This window comes from Salvia splendens, chromosome 10, assembly GCF_004379255.2.
Source record: "Salvia splendens isolate huo1 chromosome 10, SspV2, whole genome shotgun sequence".
Lineage (NCBI taxonomy): Eukaryota > Viridiplantae > Streptophyta > Magnoliopsida > Lamiales > Lamiaceae > Salvia > Salvia splendens.
The window spans coordinates 5699567-5712602 of record NC_056041.1 but is presented as its reverse complement, the minus strand read 5'-3'; the positions used below and the strand labels follow the sequence as shown (position 1 = coordinate 5712602).

The 13036-nt window shown below is 45.8% G+C and overlaps 3 protein-coding genes across 3 annotated transcripts; 2 read left to right on the top strand and 1 right to left on the bottom strand.

Annotated features, from left to right (window-relative positions):
* The first annotated feature begins 406 nt into the window (after nucleotides 1-406).
* On the top strand, nucleotides 407-1500 carry LOC121751420 (short-chain dehydrogenase reductase 3b-like). The gene is made up of 2 exons (XM_042146157.1): nucleotides 407-547; nucleotides 619-1500. The coding sequence occupies exons 1-2, from the start codon at nucleotides 534-536 to the stop codon at nucleotides 1397-1399; spliced, it is 795 nt and encodes a 264-aa protein (XP_042002091.1). The 5' UTR covers nucleotides 407-533; the 3' UTR covers nucleotides 1400-1500.
* Nucleotides 1501-3005: 1505 nt separating this feature from the next.
* LOC121753198 (ubiquitin-40S ribosomal protein S27a) lies at nucleotides 3006-3721 on the bottom strand. The gene has a single exon (XM_042148403.1). The coding sequence runs from the start codon at nucleotides 3647-3649 to the stop codon at nucleotides 3179-3181; it is 471 nt and encodes a 156-aa protein (XP_042004337.1). The 5' UTR covers nucleotides 3650-3721; the 3' UTR covers nucleotides 3006-3178.
* A 3470-nt stretch (nucleotides 3722-7191) lies between these two features.
* On the top strand, nucleotides 7192-9278 carry LOC121750707. The gene has a single exon (XM_042145291.1). The coding sequence runs from the start codon at nucleotides 7292-7294 to the stop codon at nucleotides 9236-9238; it is 1947 nt and encodes a 648-aa protein (XP_042001225.1). The 5' UTR covers nucleotides 7192-7291; the 3' UTR covers nucleotides 9239-9278.
* Nucleotides 9279-13036: the final 3758 nt, after the last annotated feature.

Genomic DNA, 13036 nt, shown 5'->3' with positions numbered 1-13036 from the left:
CTCCATATTTTAGGGATTTTGTTATCAAAGTAACAAGATATAAAAGAAAATTAAAATAGTTTGGGATGAAATACTCAAATAAATGAAAAATATAAAAGAAAATTAATATATTTGGGATGAAATATATACTCAAAACAAATGAATTGTGAGATGAAGATTTTATTAGCTCTATATTAAGAAATGTATTTAGTGTTAAAATAACATGTGTACTCCCATTAAAATATGTGAATGTAGGAGTATTTTATTTATGTGCTGGCTGCGACCAATGAACGACGAGATTATATATAAGTGACAAGCCTAATGCCATAAGCAGTAGTAATCGACTGTTTCACATTGAAAGTTGGCATTAATTCTTTTCACGCCGATTTCTCGAGCTCTGAAACCTACTACTACTAAAAGCCACAACTTTAATAATCATTTCATTCATTCATCCATCTTTTTTATAACACAAAAACAGCAGATCCAAGAAGCTCATTTTCTGCAAAATCAAATCAAATCAAATCCCCCTCGTGTAAACGCTCTCATCCTCCGCAATGTCAAAGCAAAGGTAATTAATTAGCTTCAATTTCTCCTAAATATTTCAATCCATGCATAACCTAATCCCCAAATTTCCATCAGATTGGAGGGGAAGGTCGCTCTCATCACCGGCGCCGCCAGCGGCATCGGCGCCGAAGCCGCCCGCCTCTTCGTCGAGCACGGCGCCTCCGTCGTCGTCGCCGACATCCAGGACGAGCTCGCCTCCGAGCTCATCGCCTCGATGAGCTCGGACAGAGCGAGCTACCGCCGCTGCGACGTCCGCGACGAGGCGCAGGTGGCCGCCGCCGTGGCATACGCCGTGGAGCGGTACGGCGGCCTCGACGTCCTCTTCAGCAACGCCGGGGCCCTCGGGCCGATCTCGAGCATCCTGGACCTGGACGTCGCCGCGATGGACGGCGTCCTCGCGACGAACGTGCGCGGCGTGGCGGCCACGATCAAGCACGCTGCGCGGTCGATGGTGGCGCGGCGCGTGAGGGGGTCGATCATCTGCACCGCCAGCGTGGCGGCGTGCGTGGGAGGGAGCGGGCCCCACGCGTACTCGGCCGCGAAGAGCGCGGTGGTGGGGCTGGCGAGGTCGGCGTGCGGGGAGCTCGGGAGGCACGGGATCAGGGTCAACTGCATCTCGCCGTTCGGGGTCGCCACGCCGATGGTGTGTGCCGCCTACGGGGCGGAGCCCGAGGATATCGAGGCGAATAGTTGCGCGGTGGCGAACCTCAAGGGGATCGTGCTCAAGGCCAGGCACATCGCGGAGGCAGCGCTGTTCCTGGCCTCGGATGAGTCCGCCTACGTCAGCGGCCAGAACCTGGCTGTTGACGGAGGATTTGCGGTGGTGAACCACAGTTACTCTTCGGCATCGTTTTGATCGAAGTTTGGATAGGATATTTCCATTTTGGTATTTTGACACGCTATATTTGTTTTCTTTTTAGTTTTTTAATATAATGGAATTTTAAGATATTGCATGCATGTGCTGCTTTTCCTGGTAATACGCGAGTTATGTGAGTTGAGTTGAATTTTGAATTTCGCTCTAATTCAATCAACTGTAATGGTCAACGCCTCGACTCGACCCAAAGTTTGTTGTTTAATTACGAATATTTTATTGAAACCTGCCATTTTGGTATCTCAGACTGTCATAACTCATAATAGAGTAGTACTGTAGTAGTAGTAGTATTTCATCTGGTATTCTATTTTATGGTGCCATATAAACACTAATGGATTTACGAACAAAATAATGGATTTAGGTCATGATGATTTTTTTTTTAATTAGTTCAGTTTAGGAAAATCGAAAATAAGGATATATGCGCTTATTCATTTTTAAAAAATATTTTTGATTCTCACAGTAATTCATAATGTAGGAGAGTGAATTATTACAAAAATTGATAAATTGACAATCCAATCAAATGACTTTTATGTAGGGTTGCCTGGTTGGTATTACACCGACCTTTCATGCCGTCTACAACTTCGAATTATTGCGAGATGAAGTATAGTGGAAACTTTACATTTTGTTTTAGTTGGCGCGAAAAATGTTTGCATACACTCAACAGTTGAGTAGTCGTTAAAGTATGTAGTAAAAAGAAAGAAAAATGCATACATAAATAAATTTTAATTTTGAATTAACATAAGTAAATATCACGTGACATGCAACAATTGAGTTTAATAAAATGTATAGTAATAAGGACATTTGCAACTCAGTGTTTATAAGGTATGACTGCTCTAAACACTAACCAGCGTATAAAATAGCATTATGTCAATAAATTCGATTCACACAATCCCACAGATCACGCCTTATATGCTGAACTTTGACCAAATTTTGGCAGCCAAAATTCTTGCAACGGACAATAGTTGCAAACAGAGACTGATAACAAGTGATTATGCAAAGATAAGGAGGGAGATTTGGAAAGACGGGGGAGAAGGGGCTAGGAGTTCAGAGAATATTGTTAATCTTAATAACTCAAGACTCTCCTTCATTATGGTTTTGATTCTATAACCATAGCAATCCAACATTATCTAGCTACACACAGGCCATCCTTTTGAGAATGAGAAATACAGAAATTAACCCCACATCATTCATTGAATCAACAAGAGATTGCCTAATCAACCATATCCCATTTTCCAGCCGTGACTTGAATATCTACTTCCAATGGGCTATTCAGGCTAGTTGCATCAAATGGTAATTACACAAATACAGTACATATGATTACCAATAATGTTATGATATACTTTAACACCATGGGAACCTCTCTATGGTAAGAAAGTTTATCAAACTTAACACGTTCGACTATATAACATAGGAGTATGTTACAAATTTTAGGGCGAAATCATATAGTTTCTAGATTTATAGCAGTATTAGTATAAGTGGATGAAGAGTGTAAACACTAAAAGAATCGGCAAAATATGCTGAATTCAACATATCTATTACTAAACCTAACCAAAACAGACACGCAAAAACCAAGAGAAATCACAACCAAGAGTAAACCAAATTCAAAAACTTGAACTTTCAGAAACATAACATTACTTAATCCATAATTCAAAATACCAGAAAGCTAGATTTAAATTGTCAAAATTATAGAAATAAAATCGTTCAGAAACGACGATTCAACATATAGCGAACCTCTCACTGAGATCGCACTAGCAAAGAAGAACCTCAATCACCGCCGGCCTTATTGTAGACATAGGTCAATCCACACTTACCACAGTAGTGCCTATCAAAGTGATTCGCCATGAAAGTTCCCGCGCCGCACTCGGCGTTGGGGCACTCCTTCCTCAGCCTCTGCACCTTGCCGGAGTCATCCACCTTGTAGAACTGGAGCACGGCGAGCTTCACCTTCTTATGCTTGTGCTTGATCTTCTTCGGCTTGGTGTAGGTCTTCTTCTTGCGCTTCTTCGCGCCACCGCGGAGGCGGAGCACCAGGTGGAGGGTGGACTCCTTCTGGATGTTGTAGTCGGCGAGGGTGCGGCCGTCCTCGAGCTGCTTTCCGGCGAAGATGAGGCGCTGCTGGTCCGGGGGGATGCCCTCCTTGTCCTGGATCTTGGCCTTGACGTTGTCGATTGTGTCGGAGGATTCGACCTCCAAGGTGATCGTCTTACCCGTTAGGGTTTTGACGAAGATCTGCATCTTTGTGGCGGAGGGGAAGCGATTTGGCTAGGGTTTGGGTGGGGGTGAACTCAGGCTGAGGGGACGAAGTTGGGGGAGGCGCAGATTTTATAGATTAGGGTTTTGTTGGAAAAGGGTGTTTTGGGTAGTTTGGTGGGCTTTGTTGTTTAGGCCTATTTATATTGGGCCGAGTTTGGGATCCTGGTTAATTTTGTTAATTATCGTCGAAGTGAGAAACAAAGTATTTCATGGGATGACTTCATTTGGTACATACATTTATTTATACTCCTTCTGTCCGTCATTAAAAATCTCATTTGAGTTCGACACGAGTTTTAAGAAGTATGAAAAAAAAATGGATAAAAAAAGGTAGTGTAATCGGGACTCCTAATAATAAAAGTGAATCGGAACTCCTAATAGCGGATGGACTGAAATGGTAAACCGAGACTCGTAATGGCGGACAGATGGAGTACTTTAAATTTCAAATCAACTGTACTCCATTTCTTAGATACTCCATCTATATCACGTTACTTGAGTCATTTCTTTTTCGCAGTCGTTTTGGAAAAATGAAATAAGTAATTAAAGCCAAGAAAAAGTAAATAGAGGCAATAATGTGAGAAAAGTCTTCTTTATATTATTCTCTCTCATTACTCTTTTTCGCTTTAACTATTTATTATCATTTTACTAAAACCGAATGCAAAAAAGTGACTCAAGTCACGTGAGACAGATGGATTATCTTTTAGTAATCATGGTTAATATTTTACTATTAAGGTAAATACTATATCATTTAATACTCATGGTTTGATTGTTTGTTGTGAATAAAATGTTCTATTGTTGTAAATAAAATGTTCTATAAAAAGTTTTAGCTATTGAAATATCAAGATGACACCCGAAATTATAATATCTATATGACACCTGTAATTTACTCAATCAAATACATTTTTTTTTGGTTTGACCACATGCGTCTGAATCCGCCTTCGGCGGAATCGGATTAATCCTGCTCGATCGGGCTTGCAGATTAAGACCGAAAGTCTCCCAGCGGATGGTGGGGTTTGAACTCGTGAGTTCAAGATCACAACAGCTCCGCGCTGCCAACTGCGCTATAATCCGTTGGTACTCAATCAAATACATTGAATCCACAGTTACACATGATTACTCAAGCAGCATACAATTTCGGCCATCATTTTAATATTTTGATCACTGATTTTTTTACATGACATTTTATATCTAAAAATGAAAAAATTGGTACTGCATTAATAAATATCTAAATTTGAGTCATTTTTAGGTAAACATCCCAAATAAAGGGAGAAAATCAACCATTTATTAAAAAATTAGCATGAGTATAATTTTATAGAATATCTGGTTAATTGACCTACTTATGTGTGTTTTCAATTGACCGACTTAATCTAGGTTACTTGCTCAATTGACTTATGTATGCATGTTCTATTAATTGGAAAAAGAAAAGATTAATTAAGTTTGAACTTTGAACTCTAAGAGCATCCACAATGGCGGTGAGCGGATCGGCTAGTCGATTCCCGGCGCTAGCCGGTCCGCTCGCCGAACCATTGCAGTAGGCGAGCGCCAAATCGGCGAGAAAAACGGCGAGCGCACGCCGATTCGCGGGCGCTGGCCAATGCACTCGCGGGTCGGCTGGCCGCCATTGCAGGCTCCCGATCGGCGCGATTTGCATGTCATTTTCATTCGCACCACTTGTTTTAATGAGTTTTTCTCTATCTTAATTTTTGTACAAGAGCAACAACACGAAATGGAGTACAATAACGAGTCTACTCCAATGACGAGAAAGTCTCAAACTCCCACGGTACCCGGGGGAAGTGGATGGGGTTCGATGGCCGGGTACTACAACATGTACCCTTGGCAGCAGATGATGCCCGGGATGGCAGGGGATGCAGGGCGGACCGGCGATGCCGGGCGGGCAGGGGGTACCCGGGATGCAGATGATGTCGGGGTGGCAGCCGAGGATGCAGGGGACGCCGGGGGGGACAGCGTCTATCGCCTCAGTTTTGATTTTTTGACTGCTTCTTCGCACACATCGACCCCATCGGAGACGCAGTTCAGTGGGTGTGATACTTTCTCCTTAGAGGAGTTGGGGATAGATCTAGGGGATGCGGACACTCCCGTTCAAACGGGGGGAGTAGGGCTGGGTCGGGGCGCGCCAAAGAAGAAGAAGAGCAAGAGGGTGGTCGGCGAGTCGTCGCAGCCGGCTGATGACGAGAGCCCGGCATGGAGGAAGTGGACGGATGCGGAGAACGTCGCACTGTCCAAGGCTTGGGTGAGTGTTTGCGATGATCCCCTCGCCTCGAACAATCAGAGGATCGTCAACTTGTGGGCTAAAATAGCAGCAGCCTGCAAGGCATTTTGTCCGGAGGGGAGGCCACGCAGCGGGGAGGAGTGCCGGAAGGGGTGAGACCGAATCAGGGCTGCGGTCTCCCGATTTTCGGGCTTGTACACCAACTCCCTCCTCATGCAGACTAGTGGTCAAACTGATGAGGACTGCAGAAGGATGGCGGAGAAAGCCTTCCCCGTGCCCGGGCTTTATAAGGAGTTCACCTACTGGAACTGCTATGAGGTGCTGATGGACTCCGAGAAGTTTCGGGCAGGTGTCGATGTTGGCTGGCCGAATAAGCAGCGACTGAACTATATCGGTGATTACAGCGGCGGCAGCAGCGGCGGTTCCCACAACCTCCCCGAGGATGTTCAGGAGTTCCCGTCCCCTCCCGCGTTTACTCGCCGCACTCGCCCGGTTGGTCAAAGGCGGGCGCAACGGGCTCGCCAGGGGTCCCAGGAGGTCCAGTCGGCATCCCCCCTGTTGGCAGGTCGACAGCCGAGCTCGCTTTCTTCGCGCGTCAACAAACGCTGGCTCGGATGTACAAGATATTAGCTGACTGGAAGACAACAACTGATCCCGAGGAGAAGAGTTTTCTTCACTCAAAGCTCGTGAGTATGCGGGCCGATTTGAATGCCACCGCGGCACAGTTGGGGGGCTCAGACGCAGGCTTAGATGCCGCAGATTTGGGGGTCCCGGATAGCGACGGCGGCGACGACGACGACGGAGAGGAGTGAGGCGGAGGCGGTGGCTCGTGTGTGGAGGAAGAGTTTTTTTTTTAATTAATTTAATTTTTTTTAATTAATGTATTTTTTAATTAATGTATTTTTAAAATTTTTAATATTATTATTGAATTTTTTCGTATCTGTGTCGTAAATTTAATTCCGTATTTTGTGTGATTGTTAATTATTTGTTTTTTATAATATTGTTTATTGTGGCTAGGCTATGGCTGACCTATTGATTATCTTGATGATATGATAGGAGGAATTTTTAATGCTGATGATGTGACCTATGGCTAGACTATGACGGGCCTATAACTGGACTATTGCTCTCTCTATTGAAAATGCTCTTTCTATGTTTTCTATCTGCAGTGTACAGTGATTTACGGAGTAGTAGCATCATTTTCAAGATTTGATGCGTGTTTATGAAAGGTGACAAAAGTGGAAATTTGAGTATATCAGAATATTGAAAATTATTATCATACTTATTTTGTCGGTTTATGCTATCCACCTGTCGCACTTATCTCCATATGACATATCACTATGATAAAAATTTCACTTCGTCTCTAATTCTAAGAGTTTCGATAATTTCTACTGCAAAATATGTCGCCTACTGGTACCATTGTCTTCTCCACCGTCGGCCGCGCCAACTACGGCTTCGACATTTTCTCCGTTCAACTCAACGGCTCCACCGATTTCTCCGAGCGCCGCCTCACCGACGGCGCATCCATCAACTTCAACGGCAGCTTCCTCGACGACGACAACACAATCGTCTACATCTCCGAGAGAACCGGTTCCGCTCAGATATTCCTCAACCGTGGCGGCGCCGACGCTCATCCCGAACCCCTCCCCTCCGCCGCGGGTAGCCTCTTCCACGACCGCCCCGCCGTCAATAACCGCCGCCTCTACTTCATCTCCGCCCACGAGCGCCCCGAGAAGCTGTTCACGAGCTGGTGCGCTCTCTATTCCGCCGGAATCGATGATGAAAAAGTCGAGCGATTGACACCTTACGGCTCCGTCGATTTCAGCCCCGCCGTCTCCCCATCGGGTAAGCTAATCGCCGTCGCTTCCTATGGAGATAGACGGTGGGGAGGCGAGTTCCACGATCTCCGTACGGAGGTTGTTGTTTTTAGTGAGTCGAATCCGGCGAAGCGTTTTCTGGTTTCCAATCACGGCGGCTGGCCGACGTGGTGCGGCGATTCGACACTGTATTTCCACCGCCAGTCCGATGATGGATGGTGGAGCATTTTCCGAGCTGATTTGCCTTCCGATTTCTCCCATGATTACGAATTCTCCGCCGCGCCTTGCCGCGTGACGCCGCCGGGGATCCACTGCTTCACCCCTGCCGCAGTGCCGGATAGCGCGAAAATTGCCTTTGCAACGAGGCGGAAGGGGAAACATCATCGCCACATTGAGATTTTCGATACAGAGTTACAGAAATTCCAACCTGTGACCGAGCTGATAAACCCTGATTTCCACCATTACAACCCCTTTGTATCGCCGGGAGGTTCATTTCTCGGTTATCACCGCTTCAGAGGAAGCGGCGGTGCCGGAACCACCACGATTCCACATCTCGATCCAATTTCGAGTCCATTAGAAGGCCTACGCATGTTCAGGATCAACGGCTCTTTCCCCGCCTTCTCCTCCTCCGGCGATTTCATCGCACTCAACGGCGACTTCGATCAGAATTCCGGCCTCAGAATCCTCAGATCCGACGGCACAAAGCGGTGGAATCTGTTCAAAAATCGAACCACCTTCTCCAATTGCTGGAACCCCGCCGATGAAAACGTGATTTTCGTATCGATCGGCCCTGTTTTCGAATCCGTAACCGCGAATGTCCATATCGCCCGAGTCACATTCAATCGATCAGATCTAACAAACGACCGCGACGAAATCGCCGCGGATATCAAAATTCTCACCGAAGAAGGCACCGGCAACAACGCCTTCCCATCCTGCTCCCCCGACGGCAAATCCGTCGTGTTCCGATCCGGCCGAGACGGTCACAAAAACCTCTACATCATCGACGCCGGCGCCGGCGAATCTGCCGGGATCCGCCGCCTGACCGACGGCGCGTGGATCGACACGATGCCGAGCTGGTCGCCGGATGGGGAGACGATCGCATTCTCCTCGAATCGGCATCGGCCTGACGATCCGAGCGTGTTCGGTATATACATAGCTAGGGCGGACGGATCGGAAGTTCGGAGAGTGGAGGTGGCCGGATTTGAGGAGGAGAGGGAGAGGTTGAACCACGTGTGCTTCAGCGCGGACATGGAGTGGCTTTTGTTCACGGCGAATTTGGGAGGAGTGACGGCGGAGACGGTGGCGCTGCCGAATCAGTTCCAGCCGTATGGGGATTTGTACGTGGTGAGGTTGGATGGGAGCGGCTTGCAAAGGCTGACGTGTAATGCGTATGAGAACGGGGTGCCTACGTGGCACCCTAAGGTCTTGCGCGACGAGATCGATCTGTCTCGACTAAGTTTGGTTGGTGAAAATGGGGATGACTTGAAGGGGAAGTTCATTGAACCATTATGGATCAAATGTGATATTTGAACATGATTAAGATTAATGTCAGAATATGCCATTTAGTTTAGTTGGTGTAACATTTCGTATTTCACTCTCGTAACATGCTTCATAATAATAGGCCACGATAGTATATGGTCTACTAAATGTCCAATGTTTAAAGCATGTTGAAGTTCAAAATTGGTTGTGCACAAGCTAGCTTATATAGTTACTAGTACTCAAATAAATCTTAAAATTTGGATGTAAAATAGCATTAGCAATGAAAGGGTCTTTTCATTCCACGTCAGCATTTCATTTTATGGCCTATCTCGTAGCCCATCACACTTCTCATTTCATTATCACATCATTACTATTTTATTTTAATTTTTCACACTTATGATATCAAATTAAGTAAATCAAAATGCAAAAATATTAGTAATATGCAAATCTTCGTTGTCTTATAATATTGGAAAAAATAATACAAAGAAAAGAAAAAGATGGTGGTGTGGAAAATGAAAAGAATGAGACGGTGTATTTATAGTAGAAAATATGGATTAAAAAAATAATCATAAATTAAAAAAATTAAGGGTCGACGATCGGTCCTATCCCAGCAATGGGTGGCTGATTATCGGCCAAGGCCGTTGTATCGGCCATATGAGAGGGGCCTTTGACCTGCTCATTCCCCGCAGTGGAAGGCCGATGAGGGCCGATCCAAGGCCTCTCGATTAGCCCTTCCATTGCAAATGCTCTAATTAGGAGTACTATTTTGTTTCAACTTTAAATGAAGAAGAAGATTTACATTTTTGGTCTATTCTACTGAAAATAAGTACTACTTACAAATTGAAAATTACTGTTTCAACTTTATGATTATCTACTATTTTTATTTTCGGTTTTCGCTTGCACGTTAAACAACATTGCAAACTTTGTAAATTGAATAATAGATCATCTATTTTAGGACGAAGGTATTATAAATTTACAAATACTCCATTTTACAAAAAAAAATTACTTTCCATACTTGCCAAGTTTGACTATGATTCTATGATTGGTCTACTACTTGGTCCGCAAGTCTATTCTTTCAACATTCCTCAACAGATTTGGAGTACTATTATAAATTTATCTCTCTTTTTTTTTTACACTGGCAAGCTTGCTGAAAAACAATGGCATGCCCATCTATGTAAGACCATCAGCAGTGGGGCGCCCTAAGGCGCGCCCTATGACGCGGCACGTCAGCATTTTTATCCTCCTCCTTCTCTACCTGCAGTGGGGCGCCCTAAGGCGCGCCCTATGACGCGTCACATCATCATTTTGTTGTTTTATTTAATTAATTTAACTGTTTTCAAATAACACGTAATGAGTAAAAAAAACGACTAAATAACAAGCGGTGAAGTTTTAATAAAAAAAATTACACCATTCAACTAAAAAAAGAAAAAAACTAAGTCGGGCCAATTCCCAACTTCCTACGCAACTCATCGAGTAATGCACGGAGATACTCGGCTTGTTCGGGGTCGGTGCACTTCTTGAGGGCCTTGTGCGTCTGCTACATCGTCCTTGCCATCGACGCTGTAGCTAACGACGCAAACGCGGTGGCCGTCTGCGTCGGGAGCTCATCCGGGTCCGGAACAGGGGCGGCAGCGGTCGACGATGACGTCGCGGTCGCCTTCCCCTTGGCCTTCGCAGCCTTGATGCCGGGAGGACGCCGGGAGGACACCGGTGTGCCGGAACTCCCTTCATTCACGTACGTCCGGTTGAGGTCAACCGGGTTAGTGCCGCTGCCGCTGCTCGTGTAGTCACCAGCTTCGGTGACCTTCGTCCTCTTCGGCGCACCAGTGTGTAGAATTCCACATTGGAACTTCTGCTTCTCCCTCAAGAGCGCCCAGATGGCCTCGTGCTTGAACTCGCCGAACATCGACCGGTATGACAACATCGCTTTAGAGCGCACGTCGTGCACGCTCTCGCCGCCCCCCTGTGACCGCGCGCACTTCTCGAACTCCGCCGAGTACAAGTTCACTTGCTTCTTGATTTGATCACAGTGCTTGCGGAGTTGCTCACTCTTGCGCTTGTACGCGGTCGGCGGCTTGACCGAATTGTAGAGGTCCGCGATGCGCTCCCAGTACGCGGTCTGTCTCTGGTTGTTGGCGAATATCGGATCTTCCGATATATCTACCCAACACCGGGCCAAAGTGAGAGTTTCGTCGTCGGTGTAGTTCGTACGGCCGGGGGCGTACTCATCGCAGTCACCGGGAGGCGGCAACTTCTGCGCCCGCTGCCGGTTCCGCTTCGCCTTCCCCTTGGCGGCACCGGTCGCTGCGGGGGCGGGATCGGCCGATGCGGTTGGGCGGTGCGGCAACGGCTCTATATCAGACAACCCATACGATTCCGTACTGAAATCGGGATCTTAATGGGTGTTGTCGCCGAACGAACGATAATCGCCGGGTTCTGTACCCGGCCAATGCGCCTCTCCGCTAAACGTAGGGCTATTGGGGCTTGAATCCATTTCGTAGTAATTATGTAAATGTAAGTTTCGAAGATGAAATCGTGTGAAATGAAATGTTACAAATGAACGCTATTTATAAAAAAACGAAACCGCGTGTCATCGTCCACGACCTTCACAATGGGGCGGACGATGTCGCGGACGATGGCCATCGTCCGCGACGTCCGCAATGGGCGGACGATGACCATCGTCCGCGGTTTAAGTCGCGCCTGAAGCATAGGTCGCGACTATCGTCCGCGGACTATGCCACACATCCACAGTGGGCGCGGACGATGCGCGCCATCGGGCGTGCCATCGTCCGCCCATTGCGGATGGCCTAAAGAAAACTATTCTTTTAACTATTGATAGTAATTGGCGAATAATTAATTTTAAGTAATTGACAAATAACACAACATAAAACTTCCCTTGTAAAGTATTTAAAGGCACCTAACTTTTATGCAATAATTTATTGTTCTAGGAGTACAATACTTGATATTATCAATCGTATAGTTATGGAAATTGAAATATAATAATATCTCCATTTTAAAGTATAATATCCCAATAAAAATATATCAAAACATGTATTTTCAAAAACTTTATGACATATAATTGTGATAAACCTAAAATCATATTATATCAACCCAGAAAAATATCGTCAAGACATATTTATAATTAGAACATATTGTTGGAAATATTATTCGATATTCTTTTTCCATTTAATTTTGTTCTTTATTCATTTACTCCCACAATTTTGTTACAGTCATCAAAAAAGTCTAATCAATTTTGGTGGAATGATTCGGTATTCCTTTTCCATTCCCAAATCATCACATCTGAAACCCTAGAAAGATTCATACAAAATACAGATAGCAGCAGCTGCGTACACAACCGATTAGGCGCGATTTGTGAAATTCCGATCCAGAAACCCTAGATTTGTTTCATCATCGACGAATTCGATAGTTGAGATGGACGATAGCTGCGCAGTTTGTGCTGAAAGCTTGGAGTGGGTGGCATACGGCGCTTGCGGCCACAAGGATGTCTGCTCCACCTGCGTCTCTCGCCTCCGATTTATCTGCAATGACCGCAGCTGCTGTATTTGCAGCTGCTGTATCAGATTCGGAGAAGATTTCAAAATCATCGCACCGTTTCGAATCCCACCTTTTCAGGATTCAACGGCCGGATTTTACTGTCGCATTTAATGCAGTCACGCGCAAGGCACGTCCCCTGACGTCAGCCTTCCCCGTACCTTTATCCAGAATGCCGAAGTGACTCGCTTCGCCGAAGTGATTCACTTCGCTTTTCGGGGGTAGTGATGGGGTACGTACTAAACAAGCCCAATAGCAGTGACGGCCCATCAGCCCAAGCCCAAGGAAGAGTATCAG